We start from the raw sequence: 23,972 nt of genomic DNA on the forward strand, positions 1-23,972 counted from the left end.
GCCCGATAAGGGTTCGCGTTCGCACGCACACGGCCATCTGTCCATTAATTACACGCGACGCCGGAGTTGGAAGGGGGGAGGGATGGGGGGTTAGACACACCACTGCCCCCTTCTTACACGAACCCCCCTCCAGCCCCCCCCCCCCCCTTATTCTCCTCTCAGCGCTCTGAACCTGTCCCCCGCCACCTCTACGTCGCCCGCTACCATCACGCGGCCTTTCCACGCCGGTAGTTGACGCGATTCTCTGATCCCGATCTCTGATACTGCCCACTCTCTCCTTCGCCGCAGCCCCCTGCTACTAGTTATCCAATTGCTTTTTCTTTTCGTTTTTCTCACAGGATGGCCACAGCATTGTGCTTTTTTTTTGTTTCTTCGTTCGTTTCAATACCGTTTATTCTTTCTCGTCTCCTCGGCAGGGTTGTTTCAACGACGTCGCGCTGTGGCGTGCGCGGTGGTTCTTGTGTGCTGCCATTGAAACGAGCGTTGTTTCGTTGTTCCTACGGTCGTCGGCTTCGTTTATTCTATTCGTTTTAGTTTATTCTCTTGTGCGTGCGTCTCGCCACTCTGTGACCCGGGTATAGCCGCTGCGTACGTGCGTGTTCTCACCGAATGTCCGGTTCCCGCTGTGCGCCGCTGCGAGGTGGCGCCGGGCAATCGTTTCGGCCTCAAATCAAGGGACGTCTCTCTTATTCTTTTTTCTTTTGGACAAAGGTCAGTCCCGACCGGAAGCACGAGTAGACGGCAAGAAAATTTCTGCCGCCTTTGTGTAAGCTGCTCTGTTGTCTTGACTGACGTGCCAGATATTATCTGTAGTGTCTGCACTTTGCCTCCTTTGTATACTGCCTTGCGGTTCTTCAATAAACCTTCTATAGTGCGATTTATATTGCATCCGGACAAAAAAAAAAATGACTAACAAGCTTTTTGAAGCCCTCTGGGAAATCGGTGAAGGTGTACATAACTGCCGCGCACTGTGCTGGGCAAATACACGTATTTTTGGTGTGTTGTGGCCTAACACACCATGATTACACACTATATGGGCGCAACTATAGCTATAGCATCTTGAATTCACCACCTACAGCACTCAAACATCTCCAGGTTTGGAGTGCCAGCCTGACACCGGCTAAAACGCCGAGAACCAGTGCGCCTATACTAAACCATTTAGGAAGGCCCAGTAATCTTCAACAAAGACACTCCCTCACCAGAACTGGAATTGGCCTCCCTGCTGTAGTATTCGGCCACTACCTCCCTCATGATTCCTACAACTGGCCCATGACCCTCAGTCTCCAGCAGCTGCAGAGCTCCTGACCAAGGCGGCGGTCAGACCTGCAACGCAGCAGAGGGTGCTAAGAATTTCTGGAGCCGGATAGGCCGCCAATGGAAACTGACCCTTGCAACCTTTAACACCCGAACTCCTTCGAGTGACGCTAACTTAGCAGGACTCTTTGAGGAAATATTAGGCATTGTTTGGGATATCATTGACCTTAGTGAGGTTAGAAGAACTGGTGAGGCTCATACAGTGCCACGTCCTCTGCTATAGAGGACTCCCAGGTAGAAAGTTATGCGGGGTAGGATTCCTAATACATAAGGACATAGCGAGTAACATTAACGAATTCTACAGCATTAAGGAGAGGGTAGCACTAGTCGTAATCAAACATAATAAGAGGTATAGATTAAAGGTGGTACAATCCCACGCTCCAACCTCCAGTGATGATGATCATGAAGTAGATCAGTTTTATGAAGATGTAGAATTAGCCATGAGAAAAGTGTAAACTCATATATATATATATATATATATATATATATATATATATATATATACTGTAGTAATGGGCGACTTCAATGCAAAAGTGGGGAAAAAGGAGGCTGGTGAACAAGCAACAGGCAACTTCGGCGTCGGTTCTAGAAAGACTAGAGGAGAGATGTTGGTAGAATTCGCAGAAAGGAATAAACTGCGAATAATGAACACCTTCAAAAAGCGTAGCAACGAAAAGTGGACCTGGAAAAGCCCTAATGGTGAAACAAGGAATGAAATCGATTTCATAACTTCTGCTTATGCGAGCATATTGCAGGTTGTAGAAGTGTTAGGAAGGGTAAAGTGCAGTGATCATAGGTTAGTGACGTCTAGGATTCACCTGAATTTGAAGAGAAAAGTAGTAAAACTGGTGAAAAATAAACAGGGCAACCTAGACGCAGTAAGGATAAAAGCGGGCTAATTCAGGCTGCTACTTGCAAACAAATATGAAGCCTTAGAACAGCGAGATGTAGGTGACATAGATGTATTGAATGAAACCGTAACTATGGGCTGGCTTCAGAAGCAGCAATTGAAGTGGGAGGCAACGCACGAAGGGAACCACTAGGTATAAGGTCTCTCAAGCAACGAAGAATGAAACAGTACAACTCAAGAGATCAGATAGAATTCGCGGAATTGTCAAAAATGTTCAACAAGAAGAAAATAAAGGACATTCGAAATTATAACGGTAAAAACACTGAGGAAGCAGTAACAAATGGATGCAGCATGAATTCAGTGAAAAGAAAATTTGGTATAGGACAAGCGAAGATGCATGCACTGAAAGTTAAGCAGGGTAATATCGCCAGAAATTTCTGAGATATAGTAAAAGCAGCGGAATAATTCTATACTGACCTGTAGAATAAACAGAGCAGCCAGGATACCTACGTTGAAAGTAGTAATGAAAAGGTCACAGGGGTACCTTCTATAACTTGGAATGAGGTTAGAATGGCCTTAGAAGACATGAAATGAGGAACGGCGGCAAGACAAGATGGAATGACAGTCGATTTAATCAAAGATGGAGGAGACATCATGCCTGAAAAGCTAGCGGCCCTTTATACGAAATGTCTCACGACTTCAAGGGTCTGAGAAACCTGGACGAATGCCAACATTATACTGGTCCACAAAAAGGGAGACGTTAAAGAATAGACTAGAGCACTCCCATAACGTCATAGAAAGAAGTACTAGCTGATGTTCTTTTTTTGTTTATTATTCATTTCCCCTGATTGTAATAGTTTGATTGTCCCTCCCGCCGAGTTTCTGAGCTCGGTGACAGTGAAGGCGTGGCATCGTGCGAGGCAGTTACACATGGAAAAAAAATATTTTATCCCGCTTTCAGAGGAACTGGTCATAAGACGAATGTGAATTCTAGTAGAGTTGACTGTTGGGCTAGTTGGTCGTCCATATTTGAAGTAGTAGCTTAGCGCAAATAAAACCACGAACACAAGGAAGACAGACAAGGACAAGCGCTTGTCCTTGTCCTTGTCTGTCGCGCTTGTCCTTGTCTGTCTTCATTGTGTTCGTGGTTTTATTTGCGCTAAGCTACTACTTCAAATACGAATGTGAAACGTGTATTCTAAGAAGCAGGGGCAGCCTCGTTACAGATTCACAGATAACAAGTCCATAAATGTGCACACCTGTTTATTAACTGCTGTTTCGCTCAATGCAATGGCGGCGATAGCAAGCACGCAAGGCCTGTGTTGCTGCGCAGCGTAAACACTACCCCGGATGCTGCCAGGCGTCACATCACAGGTATATGCGACGTGATGGTGAGTGCAACTGGGAAGTTAGAGTTGTCGAGGACCTTGTGTGGGGAAAAAAAACAAAAACGTCAGGAACGGGACAGGAGCGCCGTTAGCCGTAGACCCCGACGAAGTGAGACCACAAGAAAATTCCAAGAGCTACCATCTTTGCTTCCTTACACACTGAGGAGCATGCTGTCTAGGAATATATACGTCAGTATACATACGTTATCAAGAGCAGAATTCCATTAACGAAACAAACATTTCTAAACTTTTTATGCGTAGTTTCCTAACCAGTTGGTAGGCAGAAAAGGGCAAAATATCCCCATCTTGCGGATTCGCGTATTGACTGTGTGACGCACGTACATGGGGCAGAGTTTCGGTGGAGCTCGGCATAATACACACTCGTGCTGAAAAAAAACGGACAATAAAAAGAATCGTTAGAAAATACGACCCTCCCCCCCTCCCTTGAATGAGGTTTTCGCTGTACAGAATTGTTCGTAATAACATGTGGCAGCCAATCGCTGTATTCGATAAACTTTTAGCGGATGTTCCAAACGAAAAGCTTTGCGAATTCGACCCCTTCTTCATTCGCATGAAGCAGCAACTGTTCTTTTTCTCGTGACTGCTTCCAAAAGCTTCCAAATGAACTTGCTGAGATTTTTTTTCCCATAAAGCACATAGCTCAAGGAACTGGAAAGAAACCTAACCTAATCGTATCTCGATGATGACGGTGAAGACCTAAGAAGTCATCGCACGCTGCGCAAGCTGCGCAACTATAATTGCGAAAATGCGATGACCGCAAAACAAAATTAAATCTTGATAATGGTGACATCAGAGTCCGTACTCACCAAAACGTTCTTACGCTAAAACAGTTCTGAAATGCCGGTGGCAGCCAGTCGTGGTAACATTCGCACTATTAGCAAATGGTACCGGACAATGACAAACAACATGATGTTATGAACGAAAACCATCGGGAATTCATTCCTACAAGTTTTGTATGTTCTAAAAAGATTATGCAGGTGCGTGGGAAGTGCTTTGGACCTATAAAATGCGTGTCACGTCGAGACACGTACGCTCGACCACAATTGTATACAGACCACGGGACCTGAGGAAAAGCTGAATATCTCCACAACCTCGCAACACAGTCCGGTATTCACATTTCGAGCCTCTGGTATAGTATAAGCGAACAACGTTGGGATTGAGCAAAATTTGAACTGCGAATCGAGCTGCGAATCGAGCGCACAATAACGCAGAGACAACCAATCTTCCCCTATTGCGTAGTGAAGTCCGTCTGATCCTGAGACAGATTTCTTGTCGCCTCAGTAAAACTACCTGGTTTGACCAGCAAACTAAAAACTCGGAATTATACTCTATAGACCCTTGTATAAGCTTATCAATGCCGGAAACTCTAAGAGACAACAGAAAATTTGAAACATTGGTACACCGACTGCGTCTTGGTACTGCATTTACGAAACACTTCTTGTGCAGAATAAAACGTGTCTCTAGTCCGCAGTGTTCTTGTGGCCACCCAGACGAAGATGTGCATCATCTTCTCCTCGAATGCACGAAATACGCTACACAAAGAACGGTACTGCAAGCTAACTTGGGTATATTAGACAGAAGACCATTCACTCTTAAAAAGATACTTGGCCCATGGCCAACTGCGGGCCTTCAAAAAAGAGCACTTCTTGCTCTGAAAAAGTTTTTGGAGGACACCAACATTTTGGGAAAATATTAGGTACCCGACATTCGAATACGCTAAATGAGTTATATAAATGTTGTTCGTGGTCCATAATTGGTTATGTGATGATCGGAACTTTTACGCGATATGTATGATTCTGTTCTGTACTTGCAGTGTATTACATGTGCTGTGTGTTTTGGCTGTTCAAAACATCTGTCTTTATATATGTGTACGTGGACTGAACTAATGCACAGAACTTTGCGACTCATGTACTGTTGGACCGTATAGTTTTTATTCACCCAGTGTTCTACTGAGTGTTATATTTTGTGTCACTATTCACCCTTTTTACGTAAATTTGTTTCGTTTGCCAAGTGACAAGGAGTAGCCGGTGCCACCATAAAGGCGCCAACCTCTCCTAACATTTCACTTCAATAAAAAAAAAAAAAACAGACGCACACACTAAGTGCAATCCCTTCCTCTTCCCGCAGTTTAAAATTTTGCTGAATCTATGAACCGACTAGCCCAACAACATGCCTTATTTCACAACATTGTGATGTACGATTTTACTGGCTATTCTTACAGGCTGCTCAGAAATTCAATTTTTTCTGAGGTCACGTGGTCGGTAAACTTATGAGGACGTCTGTACGTTGCGAAATTGTGACAAGGCGACACAGAGGATTGACATTCCGTTTAATTGTATACTTCCATCGCGATCACTTTCCTTGCCGCTTACCGGTGGAAGTCACATTGCTGAAATTGGGCAATCATCTCCATTTGATTTATTTCGAATGATGATGCAATTAGGAAGGAAAGCGTAAGCCGCTTACACGCTTTAATTAGACTCTGTGTGTGTTTACCACTTCCAATGGTGATTTGTTTTTCATATCCCTGCTGCTTATGAAACATTTGGAGGATGCTTAAGATTCGCCTGGAACGTGATAGCATGCCAAGAACCCTGACTGCCTCTCACGCTGTAGTTGATGTTACTGCAGCTTATGTAACCGTAATGTTTACCGGGAAGCTCTGGTAGCGAACGCTATGCACGAAGGCGAGCGGGCGAGCTTCTGGTAGAAACGCGGCCTCTTGAGGTGAGCGCCATCTGGATGTTGTTGTTGCAAGGAAGCGGGTGCAGCGCACCGCTAGATAAATGGTAGAAACGCTGGAAAAGGGGTTTATGTTTGAGTTTACACGTGACAGAATTATGTTGTCTGGTATATTCGCATTGCAGTCCTGCGCTACCGTGCATGTAAGTTGCGTTTAGTTTGTTTTTTGCGGTTTTTCTGAAGGATTCTGAAGTGAAGAATTCAATTAGTTCAGTGATGCCTCTGCGTCACGCGGAGGGCCTGCGTGATTGTGGTTAGGAATTATTTTACGCTAAGCGATGCCCGACGCAAGATGCCAGCGCCGGATTTTTTGCGACACGGGGCCCTAAACACTCTCGCTTTAAAATATTTTTTGTAAACTTGGACAGTAGCTTGCACAGCGTAGGTCCTATACACTTTCCTGCGTTTACGTCCTTTGTCCTCTTTAGACACTGCGAAGTGGGCCTGGCAGAATACGAGTCATACAGCTCATGTCTTTACTTTGTTTCTCAAAAGACGAGGCTTGATTCCAAACTTGTCGGCTCATGACGTCTCTTCACGCAGTATAATCAAGTGATACTATAGAATATGTCACAAACATCCTCGGAGCTGTGTATTTTTTGCTTATCGCGTCGAAACGACTAGCGGCTGTTACCCGCTACTGTTACCAAAGCTAATTTAGAAAGACTGGCCATTTAACAGAAAACGACCAGGCGGCTGGTAAATGAGCGTGATGACGCGATTCAGGAAGGTCCGAAGCACAACAAGTAGAATTACCAATGGGCAAGTTGAAGAGAAAGATCGAAAAAGAAACAAAGGAACTCGTCATCAACGTCAACAGCGTGAAGAGGTGCTTAAAAAACTTATTGAACAGGCAAATAATGCATCATTATTCTGTGCGGAACTACAGTACATACCACCGTTATTTTGATCAACGTCGCTCTTCTTGCGCACTTGCTGTAAAACATTTATGTCGAATGGTTTCGAAGCTGTTAAAACAGCTTGTCTTTTTAAACGCGCAAGCATTTCTATGCTTTTTCATTTGTCTACGCATGTTTTCTCTTGAGCTGAGCATGTACATAGTTTAAGGCCGTAAAGAGACAGAAGATAAAATAACGAGAGAAGGCAGTGATGTTAACAAAAAAATATGTCTACTTGGCTAGCCTGAGCTGGGGGAAGAGAAAATAGTAAAAGAGGAAATGCAGGAAGATAGAGAGAGAGAGAGGGGGGGGATGCGGTGAATGTGTGCACGTGCGTGGACAGCGCTAAAGAAAGTTATCACGGCCTGTATGCCTTGCCACTGGAGTAAAAAATCTAGAAGTAAACAAAATAGTCTTCTTAAGAAACATCTTGCAAGCGTAGAAAAAATAAGCGTTACGTTTTGCGTTGCATTCCTCTCGTTTATGGACGCCCGTCGTGCGCATGGTTGCTTAATGACTCTGACATTGCGATGCATGAGGTCGCGGGATCAAAGGCCGGGCGCATTTGGATGGGGGCGAAATGCAAAAAACGCCCGTGTGTCGTGCATTGGGTGCACGTTAAAAAACTCCAGGTGGTCGGAACTAATCCGCAGTCGCCTACTACGGCGTGCCTAATAATTAGAATGGTTCTGGCACGAAAAAACCCGAGAATTTAGTTTACGTAACTGAAGCTTAACATCTGTGCAAAAATTATTCTTAAATTACGCATGCGACAATTTGTCCAGTTGCTGTTCAAACATGTTCATTTAGTTTCATTCCCTCATGATGTTCCATAGCAACTCACGCATAAAAACAGAAAAATAAACTGCGTTACGTGTCTGATCTACAACGCACTACCATATTTTGCTGTTGTTTTGCTAGGATATAGCCACAGGACACTTCGAGCAAAAGTGAAGGTGCTTCATTAATTTAAAAACCCGGCTAAAACCATGTCTTCCGTCTCTCTCTTTTATCTAGCACTATAGGTGAACTTAGTGTATAGACAAGACCTTGCGCGAATTGTGCTAGCAGAGTTTTATGCTCACCAGGCCTTTTAAATCCTCATCAGGTTGTGGCTTATGGTTTAAGTGTTGTAGTAGTGCGGCTGCCAAACTTCAGGTGCTGAAAATAGGAAGCCTTGCACTTTTCAGAGCGTATCTAAATTCAGTAAAATCTCCAAGTGTTTACTTAAGCTCAGATAGGTTCTTCGCCCATTGCGCTAATGTATTTTAGTATTGAGCATAGAAGAGGAAACAGGGAAACGGGATTAGAATAAAGTGGTCGCAGCGAGCAACGGTAACCGATGGACGTGCAGTCACTTTGTTCAATACACTCAGTAACGATAAACAAGACGACGCTATAACAGGCAAATCTTTACTTACCAAATCACAAAAAACAGCTTCTTTCCTTAATCCAACCAAAAGTTTCAGTATGCAGTGCGACAACAGCATTATGGTCATTTCAACACTGTTATCACAGAATTCACTTATACCAGCGCAATCCTTTGCCACCATTGCTATTCGCATGCTACCGGATATATGCCAAGTTCGGGAACAGCGTTCACTCAGTCCAGTCATTGCGGTGTGCAAGGAAAAATGGATGCGTTGCTTTTCACCATAGAGTGTCTCGCCTTGGACTCGTAATGCCACGCAGGAGCCCGAAAATAGAGGAGCGCAGTGGTCTAAATGAGGCTGGTGAACTGTCACACGGCAAACGTTAATTTCCCGTCTGGTAACATGCGTACACTTGGAACTTTCCTCGGATCGTTGGTGATTCCACTGCAGCGAAGGGTTTGGACATTTGGGTAGTCGACTTCTGCAAGAATTCCAAACTTGGCGCGAAGGTCCACAGAAAACAACGCACAATAACTCGTGTGGCATCTCGCTTGGTCTAAAAGCGTAGATCTCTGCGCTCGCGTTGTCGTGAAGCGTTCGCTTTAGCCCTGCGACACACGTCAGGAGCAGTAGCAGGTCCATGGAACAACCTAGGGCCGGAAACGTCTCTCACAGGAATGTCGTCGGGTCGCCGAAGGTGTCAAAGAGCGCGCAGCCAACTTGCAGAAGAAAAGCACTCGGGAAACTTCGACACGTAGCACCACTGAACATCATCGTCGTTTCCTCGTCGTTTCATCGTCGTACTGCGATATAGACCACGCAGAGGAAGCCTATGTGGCCTCGCCGTCAACTCGTAAGCCTAACGCGTGTCGCTCGTACGCGTTCGCGACGCAGCCGCTCTCGCAGGGACACCAACGAGAACGACGCGGCACGCTCCGTCTCGCCGGGCGCGCCTCGTCCGAGTGAAACGGCGTGTTTGTCCGCATCGTTTCGTGCTCAGCGCATGCAGAGACGTTTAATAAGCACCGCTGCCCGTTGAATTCATGAATGGACTTTGCATAATAGATTCCGCCGCCGCCGCCGGTGCGCGGAGGCATGCGGGCTGAATCGAAAAGCGGCCCGGCAGCTGCTGCCCTTGCTTTCCTTATCTCGCGGAGCCCCCGTGCATATTTTTCTGCGGCGCTTCCCGCATACACCGCGGCGCTGCACCGCGGCGCGGCGCTGTCGCGGCAAGTTCCGTCATTGCTATCGCGCGCCTCGATCGGCCCTAATTCATAAACCGTGTAGTGTGTGCGTGTGTCTGTGGAGGCTCGCATACAGAGTGTAGCCTCGGAAGGTGTCTATACGTGGAGCTTTGTTTACAGGGCTCACTACATTCTGTGCCGATGCCAAGCAATTAAGCTGTTTCGTGTAACACTGGATGTTCGTTGTCGTGTCGTCTGTACTGTAGTTGTACGCGACTTTACTTATTATGGTCCTTGGGGCGAGTCCTTGGTGTGACTGATGCCAGATATGAGGAGCTATTACTTCTCGCGCATCCCATCACCATGAGTCATGCCGATGGAGAAAGAGAAGCAGACGATTTTCTCGGCGCATCACGTGCTCCAACGTCTGCGGTTATTGCTCACGGCGTAGGTCAAGGAAGAGGAAGGCTCGATGCTCAAGGAAACCGGAAACGTCTGTTTCTCGGATTAATTCTGCACAGCAACACCATTTCCTGTCGCGAACTCACGCAAAGAACTCTACTTTACACCCGCAGCTGCGTTTCTGATTGCACATTGCGAAGGTCTGAGGGATATTGCGCAATATCTGTGGTTCGAAGTTTCATCCTTCTCCTTTATTTCTTTTACGCACATCTTCGCTGCCTGCCTCTATGTCATCGACAATATAAGCAAAGGACTCGGGTAATTAATACTTCTACAAGAGTCCTTATGTATTGCTCATATAGTCAGGGTACACTTTCAAGCACGTGCATGAGGACGCAGCGAAAGCAAGACGATGAAGGCGCGCCTCACTTCGGGTGTGTGTTTTCGCCGTATCGCCAGTTGTACATAGGAGGCTACTGTAACTACGTATTTCTCCTCCCGCCTTCATTGTTACAATATGACCAGTTATTGTGCATTCTAAAAGTTCCGCTGAGGCTAACAATCGTTGCCGGTCTGGAATCAGGTCATTCCTTGCTGCTTCCGTTGACATGTATCACATTTTATTCAATAGCTTTGACGCAAGAACAAAGAAAGTGTTCTTGCGATGGCCATTTCGTTTTATTTAGTGCAGCTTAAGGGCTCAAAGGAAAGGACAAGGAATGCAGTACGTGACCGCACTGCGTAAAAAAAAAAAAAAAACGTGTGGTTGTAGTTGCAAATGAAGAGAGTGTATGACGAAGGTCGCCCATGCCTAGGAGCTCTAACGCGCATGCAAGGAAACTCAGCTGAGGAACCAAGAAATTGACGGAGCAGAAGGGAGAGCGTTACGAGGGGGAGGGCAGAGGGAGGTCATCAGAGTAGCAGCGGGCCGCCGTAACAATAGTCCGTCGGCAAATGCGAATGGCTGTGAGACAAGGGGCTGCGAAAGAGACACAGTGTTCGCTGGCAGAGAGAGAGAGAGAGAGAGAGAGACACGGGCCAGTGGCGAATAACCGTCGACAGGAAACGCGCCGCGGACGAATGACGCCGCTCTCGACGATGCCGCCGGTCAACGTCCCAGTCGCCGGGCGACTGTTTGGACAGCCCCATTGGAGCTCAGCGAACCGCGACCGACGCGCGAGAGATGAAATTTTTCGTTTCCCGGTGGGCGCGCGCGCGAACTCTCTCTGTAGCTTCGCGATGCGCCCCTGTCGCTATACGGGGGGGCCGCCCTCCCTTAATGGACTGCAGGCGGCGCTTGGCGACTTCTCGTCCAAACATTCGTGCAGCGCGTTTCTTTATTCGTCGCTGAGTTTCCGCTGCACTCGGCTGCACTGCTTTCCGTGCGCGAGTCCCAGCAACAGAACTTAAAAGCGAAAGGTGGTCCGCTCCAGCGAGACATGTCCACGTTGCGTGCGCGAGAGCTGCGTCGCGCTGTAGCTGCGCTGCTGTAATGTACTGCGTGCTCAGTTGACGGGCTCCGCGAGGAGCGCGAGGGAGGGGGCAAAGCACGTGACCGCACGCGAGAGCTTGTGTACAGACAATGGCCGGACTTGAAACGAGAGGGAAGGCTCATTTGTTACTCCGGGGGTGATTAAGAGACGTCACCAGCAGCTCGAGTTCGAGGAAAGTGAAGGGTACTCATTCAGGCGGGGGGCTGTAGAGTGTGTAGTGCGAGTGGGAAATGCGATCCTTCGAAACAATGGCCGCTTTCGGACGCTGTGACCTCGGGAAGCCCGAAGCCTCGCGACTGAGGAAAGCACGTGACTCTATACAGAACGCCTGAAGCATGGTTTGTTCATTGTACAGATCATATATGAGCACCGCCGACTGTATAAAGTGAGAAGAATTGATTTCAGCGACAGATATTTCTTATTCCGGGCCCCTGTTCACAAAATCATTCTTACGGTATAACTTTTTGTTATAGAAGAAGCCGGCCAACCTTGACGCTGTACATATTATCAGCGAAGGCGGCCGGCCAATCGTAAAGCGCAATTACTAACGAGTGAAAAGATTTGTGCATTCAGTTGCACTGCACTACGATCACAGCGAGATAGCTCGGCAAATCTATTAGCATGCATGACTTCGTTTGCTTTGACCATTTTAGCTTTGAGGAGTGCCTCCAAATAATGCAATTTTCATCAAATCTTTTTTCTAATATATAAAGTCGTGCTCATGACTTCCAGATTCTGGCGAAAGCAGCGACCTCGTGGCGGCGTGCGAGCCAATGAGGAGAGGCGGAAAGATAGATACTACGAAAGAAATTTCAAATGCGAAGCATTTGTTTGCCTAGTCGGAGCCGAGGTCAGAGCAAGGTGGCGCCCAAGGACGCTGTGATTTTGTCTCCTAAGAATGTGGGCCGATCCCTATGCTAGATGCCGATTTGGTTGCTTTATGACATCGAACATATATGTTCACCAGAGGGGTCGATCTAGCCACTTGAAAGTATACGTCTCGTACTTCGGTACGTATAGGGTGCTACCGTCTATGCCGGGTAGCATAAATGCGGCTGAAGAAGCACGAAAGAAAAGAAAATGGCACTCAAAACTGATAAGTTTCCCCACATATTTGAGTCATCTGTACCTTTCATAAAACTTTCGCATGATGTAGATAATCATCGAGGATGGTTTTTGCCTTAATTATTTTTTCACACTCACTGTCATCGCACGTAAGAACTTATGGTTATGCGCAAGGAGCAGCAGCGTGAGAAAAACTTCCCTGCCATGACTGTGGTGATAGGGATAATGCTCTACATTCTGCCTGGCTCGGCTGTATCGCGAATGATGTCATGTGAGCGGTTGTGGGACCTTATACAATCCCATTCTTATTTGCTTACGATACAGTCTTTGCAGCCATGGTATGAAACTGAGAGAGGGTGCTGGAAAGATTGGTGGTAATAAAATATGGTTTTGGCGTTAGTATAGATCATAGAATGACCATCTGCCGGGGCTGCGCCAAAATCTTTGTATAGCTGGGCCTCCCGAACTAGCGGTGCACTTGTTTAGGGAGCTACTAGATTCCAGCAGGTGATTCAGTTTTCATATTTTTTTTTCAGCCACGCACTTGCATTGAGAAAATGTACTTTGTTTGCTCGAAATGTAAAATAACTGAAAGAATAAAGAAAGAAGGGGCAGACAACAATATGCGCTCTCGTATCGTTACTGATTCTTCGCTATACCATCTATCTGTTGAACACAAAGAAATGGCATAATGAACTTTATTTAAAGAAGAACAATGCTTTCTCTTTCCTTACCGAAAAGAAGAAAAAATGAATATGAAGTGTATATGAAAGTATATATGAAGCGACGGTGTGTTGCGCAAATTATAATATCATAAGTTCATGTCAGAGGACATCCTGCCCTGCCCAAAACCTCGGCATAATTCTCATTTAAGCCGTTTGCATTATATATATGCGTTCGGATACGGATAGCGTCGATGGATAATTTGGATATGTATATTTTAAAACTGACAATTTTTCTTTGGGTTTTGAATTTCCAGGGTACTGAACAATCCTTCTGCGAGGGCAAATCAAGTGAACGTTGTGTTTCATGGCTTACGGAGAGTGCAGTAGTGGAAAAATGTGCGTCGATTTCATTTCCATAAGAGTTCCCTTTTCTCTCTCAGCCATTCGATTAATTCACAGCATTTAGATTATTCTGAATTCAGTAACAATATTCGGAGCAGTTCGTGAAACTTTACGGTTTTGTTGCTTCTTGCATTACTATCTCAATTCTCCTATATAGTTTAGAAAGGAAGCGTGCGGCAGCAGTAGTTCCCAGCATCCGTACAGGCATCCGTTAAGCTACCTAAATGGCCAGCTCCGCAATACCGTCGGGCCTGTGCAATCATCCTAATTGAACCCGTCTTCGCACAGTCAAACTTCAGCACTGGCTTAAACAAAAAGAAACATAAACAGTAAAAAAAAATTACGAAAAAAAAGAAAGTAATACCAACGACAACACTCCGATATTGTCGGTCTCTCCCGGGGCGAAGTGGGGGGGAGGGGAGGGGGGGCAGAGTGGCACGTTCGAGGGGTTGGAATCCCCTCGGGTCTGTTTCCCTTCAACGGCAATCCCTCCGTCTCCCCGTAACCTCCCCACTCGCTTTCACCGAGTTGAAACGAAGACGAGAATTTGTTGCCGATGTAAAAAGCGTTAAAATTTTTAGCGCGCCACAAACCCAAGTGATATGGCGAGCCGTCGAATGCGCCTCGCCGTGTGGAGTGCACGAAAATGAAAAGCCTCGGACGTGCGCTGGTGTGGGAGTCGCTGCAAGGCGAAAGACGTGCCTGACGTACACCCTGACTGTATGTGGCTCCTGCCCGGCCTTGCGTGGCCGGGAAACCTCGCAGCCGGGCGTCAAAGGAAAACGAGTGTCGCTCGTATATAGTGAGTATATACCGCCGCTCGCATCCCCAGTTCGCAGTCCCTGGGCCAACGTAAAACATTTTAAAGCCCCGAGGGGGTCAAGCTTTCCCGATCGACCGCGATTTCTCGTTCTTCAATGAAGCCGCCAGCAATAAAGTCCGCGCGCACGATCTGTGCGTCTCTGCGCTGCATCTAGAAGAGCGAGTTCCGAATCTCTGCCTATGTTTTCTACTGATTCCTGTTTATGATTGACCGATAAGAGCAAGGCGTTTGTATCGATCGGGTCGCGTCTACTTCTCCTTATTTGTTATTTTTTCAGTTCAAGAAATTGCACCTTGTATGGAATAATTTCCTCCGGGCCACACTTACGGCATGATACACAGAAATGAATGAACGAACGAACGAATGAACGGATGTGTGGATGGGCGGAATGGATGAATGTGTGGATGGGCGTGATGTGAATGGTGTTTCAGCGTAGTTTGTGGAGATCAATCTTTCACTTCATATGCGAGACCTTAACAAACTACGAACTACTTCTATGGCGACAATATATTGCAACATTCCATTGTATATTATATTCAGTTTTATCGCCCATCCCGCCAAACGACTGATTCAGGCAATAGCGGTGGCGCTGTGGGCTTCGAACCAGAGAGAAAGAAAAACAACAAAGCATGAGGATGTGAAATGAAATAATCCGTACGGCGAAAAGTGGAACCTGACACCACAAATACCCAACCCAGGTGAAGCACCAGGTGCAAGAGTAGCAAAAAAATTTTCGTAGCACAGCTGCTTGCACTGGAAACGCAGCCTATTGACTCAATGGTATCTTATATCACGTAGGCTCGCGAGCTGCATGTGAGAGGTGACTCCACTGTCCACTCAGCTGTGCTATCTGCAAGCAGGAAAGCCGGCCAGCCGAGCTGCCGCTGCACTCCGAAAAAGGGCACACGACCCTCGTCCTCGCGTGGCAACAGTATCACGCTTACGCAACACAACGCGCGCTCGTTTGGATCGCGAGCGTCAAGGAAGGCCACGCGGGCGACGATCATTACGGGACCCACAGATTTGCGAACTCTTCTGCGCAAACAGAGCCGACCCGTGCCCCGCTTTCCGCGCTGTACGTGCTCCGACGCACTGAGCACACACACACACAGACAAACACAATCACGTATACCAACGTGAGCGCGTAGCACCCTCAAAGACACGCGCGCGCACCACACACGCCAGGGACACACCACCGGCGCGTGCTCACTGGCGCCCGGTGCCTGCGCCGTGGGCCCGGCTCCCCCGTTAAAGCCGCAGTGCAAATCCGAAGCGCAAACAAGAGATAGGAGACAAGCGCTGCTTCTCCTGGATTTGTCTATCTAATCAAGGACGTGCCTAGGCAGGACCACTGCGCTCCCTATAGGTATACATGCCATACGTTTCCTGGCACCCTCCGGGTCTCCCTCGACGGGACGCGTGGACGTAACCCGTCTTTAAGCCCTGGCCGTTTGGCGCTTCTGCCCTTCTTCGTAGTCCAGATACTACGATGGCTGTATATAGAGAAGTGGGGAAACTTCAGACTTTATAAGTGCGTTAGGGCGCAGCGTGCTTGCGCGGGCTTGAAAGGTCTCTTCATTCAAACTCGCGTGGGTGTGAAACTGGAGAATGCATGCGACCAGGACTTCTCGTTCTTTCTATGCGTTTGCCTATAGCGTACGTAGGCATCCAGTTTCCGGTAGTTGCCTTCCTAGACAGGGAGCAGCGCCAGCGGAGGAAGTATAAGGAATGCGTCGGGGATAGCGAGGCTTTCTATAATGCACGATAAATACGGCTAGGTATTTATTGGCGTGCGGGGACCGGGGCCCGCGTGTGTGGTGTGTGCGCGTTTCTCTTCTTCCCTTCGTTGTTTACGCCGTGTTGTGGACGCGCAGGAAGAGGCCGTCTTTGAAAGGGGGAGGGGGGGGGGCTGCACTTGTTTGGCTGCATTGGCAATACAGAAGAGGATATCTTGGCTACTCACACCGAACTCGCCTCGCTGTGTACGGCGAGGACGCGACCGGGTGGCGGGCTGCCATCGCGGACAGGCCGGCAGCCGAGGCAGCATGCCCGGCGCTTCCTTCTTTCGCCATCCCCGGGTGGGTGGCGGACTTTTACGGCTTCGGAGAGGTGGAGACGGCGGGCGTTAATCGGATTTCTCTGATCGTCAATCAAGCGGTTCAAGCGCTCCCTTGTTTCCGCGGCCTGGCCCTGTACTGGTGTGGTCTGCTGTTCTTCTGTCTGTTTTCTTTCTTGTTTCCATTCTTTGTTGCTGCGCGCAGGGGACGGTCCCTTCCAACTCCTTCTTTTGCTTGCGGCCCTTGCTTTCGAATTTGAATTCCCGTGCATGCAGATAACGTGCATGCGTCTGATAAGGCGATGGCTTTAAGTTCTCGGTTTTCAAGTTGGTAAGGTGGTTAACAAACAAGGTATACTGTATGCACGTCCCGTTGCGTGCGGATATTTGTATAATGGGCTCCTTGCGATGAGATGTTTCCGAGCACGTATATTACGGATTTGAAAACTTCGCAGTCGAGGCCTGTCGGCAGAAACTAATCATGCAGGTGGGTCCTCGACCTGTTGGGGATTCCGTGGAATTAAACACATTCCACCTTACTTCAGTAAAGCCATTTTGAGTGGCACGGCAACCTAATGTCACGCTAGAAAAGTTTGTTTTTCACCACGTGAGAGTTCAGACTGTTCAGCTCACAGAATAATGATCATCTTCCATTCAGCATCACCAAAGCATGCACCTTGGTAGAATAGTAAACGGGCGGACAGGTATACCGCCTCTTTTTTGTTGCTTGTTTTTAGAAGCTCACGTTGCACCTCGCTTGTACGCTGCTTTCATACGTTACTCTGCATCGAATAGCAATACCGTCCTTAAGAGAAAATTATCTGTAAAACTGGGTAACAAAGCGCGTTCGAAAGTTCGAAGTACAATCTAAATTAATAGACACATTCGGCCAGCGAGCCTCAGTCCAGAGGGCAAGTTTGCTAGCGATAGCACTGTAGGCATGGGTCAGGTAGATTATATGGATACATGTGCTAAATATTCTTGGCATAGATATTCTCGGTATGAACGCGTTTTAGGGGTCCTAGACTTTATGTCCGAACAACAGCACAGCGGATGACACCCTGCAGGTAAGATAAAATGTTGTACACATATCAGTAAATCTCAGTAGACTTATAGTGGTGAGCAAGGGCTGCTTTGTATTTCAACGGTCAAATCATAACTCAACGCTAAAGCGTACGGTGCAAATTGTTTTGTGGTCTTTCGTGCGCATATATAGCTTATATATAGCCCTGCCGGGGAGCCTGCTGGACGTGGAAGTAATAAATTGGGACTTTATATTCCTTTTAAAATTGATTTTCCCTCCATATTGTAGGACACAACTATGAGCAGTGACACTGCAGCAGATGTGGGACAGGAAATATCAGAGAAACGTAGGGTCAATCCGGGCTCTGCGTAGTCCGGTGTCATTAGCTCGGTGAATGTTATCACATGTTTAGAACTGTTACAATTTATACTGACACCTCAACGCATTCGATTACAGTGAGACACTGATCTGTAACGCCCCTTCAAGTTACCCCTTCCATTAGTTTGGTGCAGCGTATTCTGTGCGACCCGTATGCGGAGGGTATACGAAGCGCTCGTTGGTTCACCCGACAATGTACCTTTAAATACTAATTGTTTTATCAAGGTCAACTTTAGTAAATGGCCTCATTGTCATGACTAACCATTGCTGATACTTCTTATTGGAGAAGCATTTTTGTTCACTTCCGATAGAACAGTTCTCTTTCGATGTCGAAATACTAGGATAAAATGAATCAAAATTTTGTAGTCTTATGGTTTTAATATGAGGCTAATTATGCCAATGCTTTTGCCGGTACCGCTTTAGTTTTGGAGACACTTTGGAGAGAGATAATAAAAATAGAAAAGATCAGGGGTCTTATTCCTAAAAAGATTTCGTTCGTAAGATATCACTACCATTAGTTGACCGGCTTTGCTAATAATATGTTTGTCATCAAGACTGGCTGGTTTTTGCTCCCTTGCGAACAATTCGAGAGTAATAATTTTTTTCGTGTGTGTGAATGAAGTACAGGGAAATGTGAATATTATTAAAGGTGTCGACTTTTATATATAGCCCTGTTTCCTGTAATCATTGTTTGAAAATGCTTAAACATGAATACTCAAGCCTTTTGGTATGTTATGCTCTTCACACAGGCACTAACGCCAGCCCCTGTAAAAGCTTTTAAGGATTCATTCGGTGACGCATTCAGCATGGATTCTTCCACTCGGTGAGTAGATATAAACCATATACCTAAATATTTTGCTAACCTTTTTATGGTTATTTAAACAAGTGGCGTTGCTCTTGCGCCTAATATTATCTGGCTGTAATAGTGACAACCATATATCAGTGACCTTCTATACTGGTTTTGCAATTCTACAATGGGCATCGGATATGTGTTTCGTTAATCTCAATATCCCGTTTCTCTCTGTGCCATCCCCAGTCTTATATGAAACAATGATGCCATATTTGCGCGAAACTTGTCAGCTGTATATATTATTCACATATTAGTTAAATGTGCGATTAATTCCCAATATAAAAGTTAAGCAGCTGTTCGGACCTAGCGACAAGCTTCTGAACTCCCTGTGTACAAACTACTGCAGTTTGTCACATATTGCACCGCATATGACTCAAGCAATCAGAGCAAAAAAAAAAAAAAATCTTGATGCGTCAAATTACCAAGATGATTACGCTTCCGGAAATCTATTTCGATGGTACATGCAGTTAGTACGTGATGAGCAAGTAATGCATAGTGTTTACAGCTAATTAATCACTACTATTACGCCAATGCCAGGTCCACTGCAGCAGCGTCGAAAATCGTTCTCAGTCCTTGCTGCAGTGTTATCGAACGCTAGAACAAGTTTTAAAAGGCTACTCTCCTAATCCCCGGCTTGGTTTCACCACAAGGTTTCATTGCTGTAGAATGGCTGTAGTTTCGTAATTTTTTCTCGCCTCACAAAGCTACCTTCGACCATATATTCTTTTATATATAGATTCTTTTATATATTCTTTTATGTATTCTTCTATATATTTTTTTTTCTTTCTAAAGTTGCCCTTTTAACGTAAATCCTTTTGTAATCACCATTATATACTCGCTGCAGCTCTGTCTTGGTATACTGTGCATCATCGAAATACTCCTTCAAAGAAAGCAATTGTGCGTGCTCGTCTTGGAACGTTTCAGAGTGACCCTCACTTATCTGAAGTAGCCCAACCGAGTGTCCCTCCAGGGCCTAGTCGCCCTGCGACCTCGGAAAAACGCCTTTGCCTGCCCTTAACAGCATTCTACTGTCAACGATCGTGCCCATACCTCTAGATCAGCTACAATCGCAATTATTACGTCTCCTTCATTTTTTTTTTATGCAGCCGCTTTGTTTTTCAATTGAACGAGTCCTTCATGCAACGACGCCACGTGTCTGCCAGAAGCAGCCTTCAAGAGTCCCTGAATCATCGAGAATTGGCACTCGAGTGCAGACGGCTCGCTGCCGGGACGCCACACGGCGCTCTGTGTGGGCCTACCGGCGACGTCGCTCGACGGCAGCTCTCGGGCGCTCCGAAAAAGCTCGGCCACGTTCGCGTCATTTTCCAAACAGGATTCCATCTACACCGGAAAGCACACTTCGCGCACCCGACAACGAAGCGCGCCGCGCCCAGCGCTCGCCGGCGGTGTCAGCCGATCTATCGACGCCTTTCCTGCGCCGACGAGGAAAGTGCGTGCGCCATGGGCTCAGACGCCTCGGCGGCGACGGCTGTTGGGGCGCGTATGCAAATGAGGCGCCCCTTCCGCGGCGGGTTCTCAGCCTTCGCTTCTCGCGCAGCCCGAGAAGGAGCGGCGCCGGCGTGCACGGTATACTGCTGCTGCTGCTGCTGGCGCTGCTGCAAACGCCCGGGCGTGTTTCGAACTCACGCACGCTCGGACGAGTTTGCGGGATCTCTCCCCCTTTCCCCCTCCTCCCGCTTCTTCCGTTCCCTTCGCTTCCCAATCGACGGTTTCTCGCTCGCCCCGGGTTCGGATAAACTCTCGCGTGGCGGCCCTTTCCTTTCCCCCGTTTTGCCTTCCGCCTTTTCTCCCTTTCCGCGCACTCTTTCTGCCCGGGCCTCTCTGCGCCAGGAGACCTGGGAAGGGAGTCCTCCGGTTCTGTAGATCACGCCAAATGTGCCGCTATATAGCGCGGGCAAGATGGGATTTTAATGACCTAAGCCTGGCGCTTGACCCTCGTTAATTTGCTGTAGTTGTTTACCGCATCATGCACTATACTGGAACATCCGAAGCACCGCACTATTTTCTTTCCGTTACGTTGCCCCGCAAGATTGGTATAAGTTGCGCGGAAAAAAAGAAAGTAATCTTTGGCTGAACTATACACTATACGTGATAGAAAAAAAAAAGCTTCGCAACACTATAAGCGAATAATGCTAACGGTTCTCTTGCATCACGAAGGCCTGGTGTCGTGCGTGCGCGCAGCACGCGAACGCACAGTGTTCAACTAATTGTTTTCGCGTCCTGCGAATACTCGGCGTGCATCATTGCTACCGGAACGTGTCTTGTTTCTTAATTTTCCTACTCTTTAACCCTCAGTCTTCTTCTTCATTTGCTGCTATTTTTGTCTCCTATGTACAGTGGTGAGTAAAGCTACGGGAACTATGGTATAAGCAAAAACATTGAGATGTCTTGTGTGCCACAATGCCGCAACGTGGAATTCTTTCAAGACATTGCATAGGTCGAACACGCGTATACGTATGCTGTACCACTTGATTTCAACCCTCATTGTCAAGCTGCGCGAAAAAAAAAAAAATCCTGGGAGGATATGCCAGCCAGCTTTTTCATGTTGTCTTTCTCTGCTTGTTTTGTGCTTGCAGACCTAATTTTAAAAATTGATATACTTTAGGGCTATGTTGCATAACTGGGAAGTTGCCTGACTGTGGCCATAAAGAAATGTGGACACCACTGTTTGTTACATATACACAAGCACGTGTTCCAAAGCATGCATCCGAAGCATACGTTCTGGATCACGAAAGCATGTTTCTGGAGATTAAACCAAGGTTCCCAAGCCGAGCATACGGGCCTCGAAACGTTGACTGCTAAAAAACCTGCGATCGCATAACTCCTGGTAGTCTAGCAATACATATAATTATAGCCTTATAACTGGCGTGCTATGCAATTGCATAATATTATTCGTGTAAATACCTAAAAACACCACACACATGCTACAGAAAGAGAATCAGGCTAGCAGTTGTCTCCTGAAAGGAGCAAGAGCGAAGAAAGGAAAAGAGGAAGACACATCACAACGCGTCACATCACACAGAAAGTTTCACGTATCGCACGCATGCGCACAGTATGCGTTTGTTACCCAATGTACATGCGTTAACATTGTCCATCGGTGCTACACTGCATACGCGCTGCCTCTATGTATTGCTCTATACTTAGCTAGATGCTAAGTACAGCAGTGTACGCGAGTGCCGTGCCTAACGGTGAAGCACCGCGAAACTGCCACTCTACTCGCGTGCATCCGACCTCTGAAACCGCAACGTGCGCGCATCGAAACAACACCCCACGCGCTAGAACATAAGCTCGCCGACGCCCGTACACTCGAGCCCGTTCACGCAAGCACAGAAGGACAAACGCGAGGCTCCATCGATTTCCCGCCGCTAGACCCAAAGCGCGTTTAGCCGCACCGAAGAAAAAAAAATAAAGAAAGAAAAGAAAAGCTGTCGCCATCTCGCCCTCGCGCCGGCTTCCCTTGTCGGCGCTAGAAAAAAAACAAAAGCAAAAAAGTTTTTTTTTCATTTCATCGCTCGCTGTCTTCTATTTGTTCTCTTTCCTATTTCCCCTTCCTTTGCGTTATGCGTTCTGTCTCATGTTTGCATCGTCCTTCTTTGCTATACTAACATACCGCTCAAAGCGTGCAACGTTCCGAAATGGCAGGCCTCAATTCTCTACAATATAGTCTTTGCTTCAGCGATTGTGCGGTTTTCGCACTGGAATCAGTGCTGCTAAGCGTACGGTTATTTCGGAGGTTTTGGTTGAGTCACAGAGATTCACACAGTTACCAGAGGGAATTGTGGCGCTAGCGTGTACGGCAGCAGCAAGCAGGGTAAGGGGGTTCAGCCAGCACGGGAATGATGGTTAGTACATGGACATTGAACTGTTACGCAGCTTCTTCGTTTGGTAGTGAACCTGCGGTGACCTCATGATGACCTTGTGATTAATGCTTGTTAACCTTGTAACACCGCTATATCTACGCACCATCTTAGGCGGGTAATGTTCGTTACATCAATGAGGTACATCGCTTCAAACCAGGTAAGAGAACGTACAAACTGTCGTTGTGAAAAAATAAATAAAAAACAAACAAACTGGCTAATGATATCTTACGCAAAATTTTTGGTGTGCACGTAGTGCCTGGTTTACTACAGCTACCTAGGCTGAATATATATATATATATATATATATTTGGTGAAACAGCCTGATGCACTATAGTTTCTGAGCATACGTTGAAACAACTATAGTAAACGCGACTCCCATGCACGCTATACAACAGTAGCGGACGGACATCAATCAAGGCAACATAAACAGACGAGGACGTTTCTTTAAATGATGGCACTGCCGTCACAGCGGCCATATAACATGTGGAAGCATTGTCTTCATGCAAATTGCGCTTCGATCGCACCTCGATCAAATAGAGCACGAGCGGAGAGGGCAGCGTGCGCGAGTATGTATTCTGCCCGTACGCGTGTTCCCTACCTGCATGTTCCCTACGTGCGCGTTTCCTGACTGCTCTCGTAAGAAAAGAAAAAGAGTATGTTGCGCGGTGTGCAGATAGTTTACCTGTGCAATTTCGTATTCCATCGCTGACGGCGAGGGTTTGTGTAAATGACTACGCGATTTAAATTGGGCAAGTTGAACAAGGCTCGGTAATATCGTCCAAAAAAATACTTCGTTTTACATTCGATGGAAATCTTACGAGCTACGCTCAAGTTTGCCGAACGTAAGTGATTGTTTCCGTATAAGCGAATGCCATAGAAAGAATTAGATTAGATTAGATTAGAGAGAGAGAGAGAATAAACATTTTTATTAGGTAAATGCAGCTAGGGAGAGGCGTCCTCATTCCAGAATGCCTTGAGCTCGGGCCGCGTCCTGGGCCCTCGCAATCAGCCGTTGCTGATCCTCGAGGTCGGAGCTGGCCAAGGCTCTCTCCCAAAGCTCGTTAGTGGGGTAAGGGTTTGGATGATTTAATGATTATGGCGTTTTACGTGCCAAAACCACTTCCTGATTATGAGGCACGCCGTAGTGGAGGACTCCGGAAAT

At 46.9% G+C, this 23,972-nt stretch overlaps 1 protein-coding gene across 10 annotated transcripts in view; it reads left to right on the plus strand.

Annotated features, from left to right (window-relative positions):
* The window catches only part of LOC135897135 (uncharacterized), a 771,735-nt gene that overhangs the window by 481,531 nt on the left and 266,232 nt on the right, over window positions 1-23,972 (plus strand). For 9 of the 10 annotated variants that reach the window (XR_011514566.1, XR_011514567.1, XR_011514565.1 and 6 more), the window contains one exon: window positions 18,829-18,902. The exons of the other annotated variant lie outside the window; for it this stretch is intronic. Coding sequence is in view for 1 of the 9 variants with exons in the window: in XM_070538704.1 (XP_070394805.1) it covers window positions 18,829-18,860 (32 nt within the window). In the remaining 8 variants the exon portion in view is untranslated. The remainder of the gene's footprint in view (window positions 1-18,828; window positions 18,903-23,972) is intronic. 10 annotated transcript variants of the gene reach the window in all.

Source organism: Dermacentor albipictus, chromosome 5, assembly GCF_038994185.2.
Source record: "Dermacentor albipictus isolate Rhodes 1998 colony chromosome 5, USDA_Dalb.pri_finalv2, whole genome shotgun sequence".
Lineage (NCBI taxonomy): Eukaryota > Metazoa > Arthropoda > Arachnida > Ixodida > Ixodidae > Dermacentor > Dermacentor albipictus.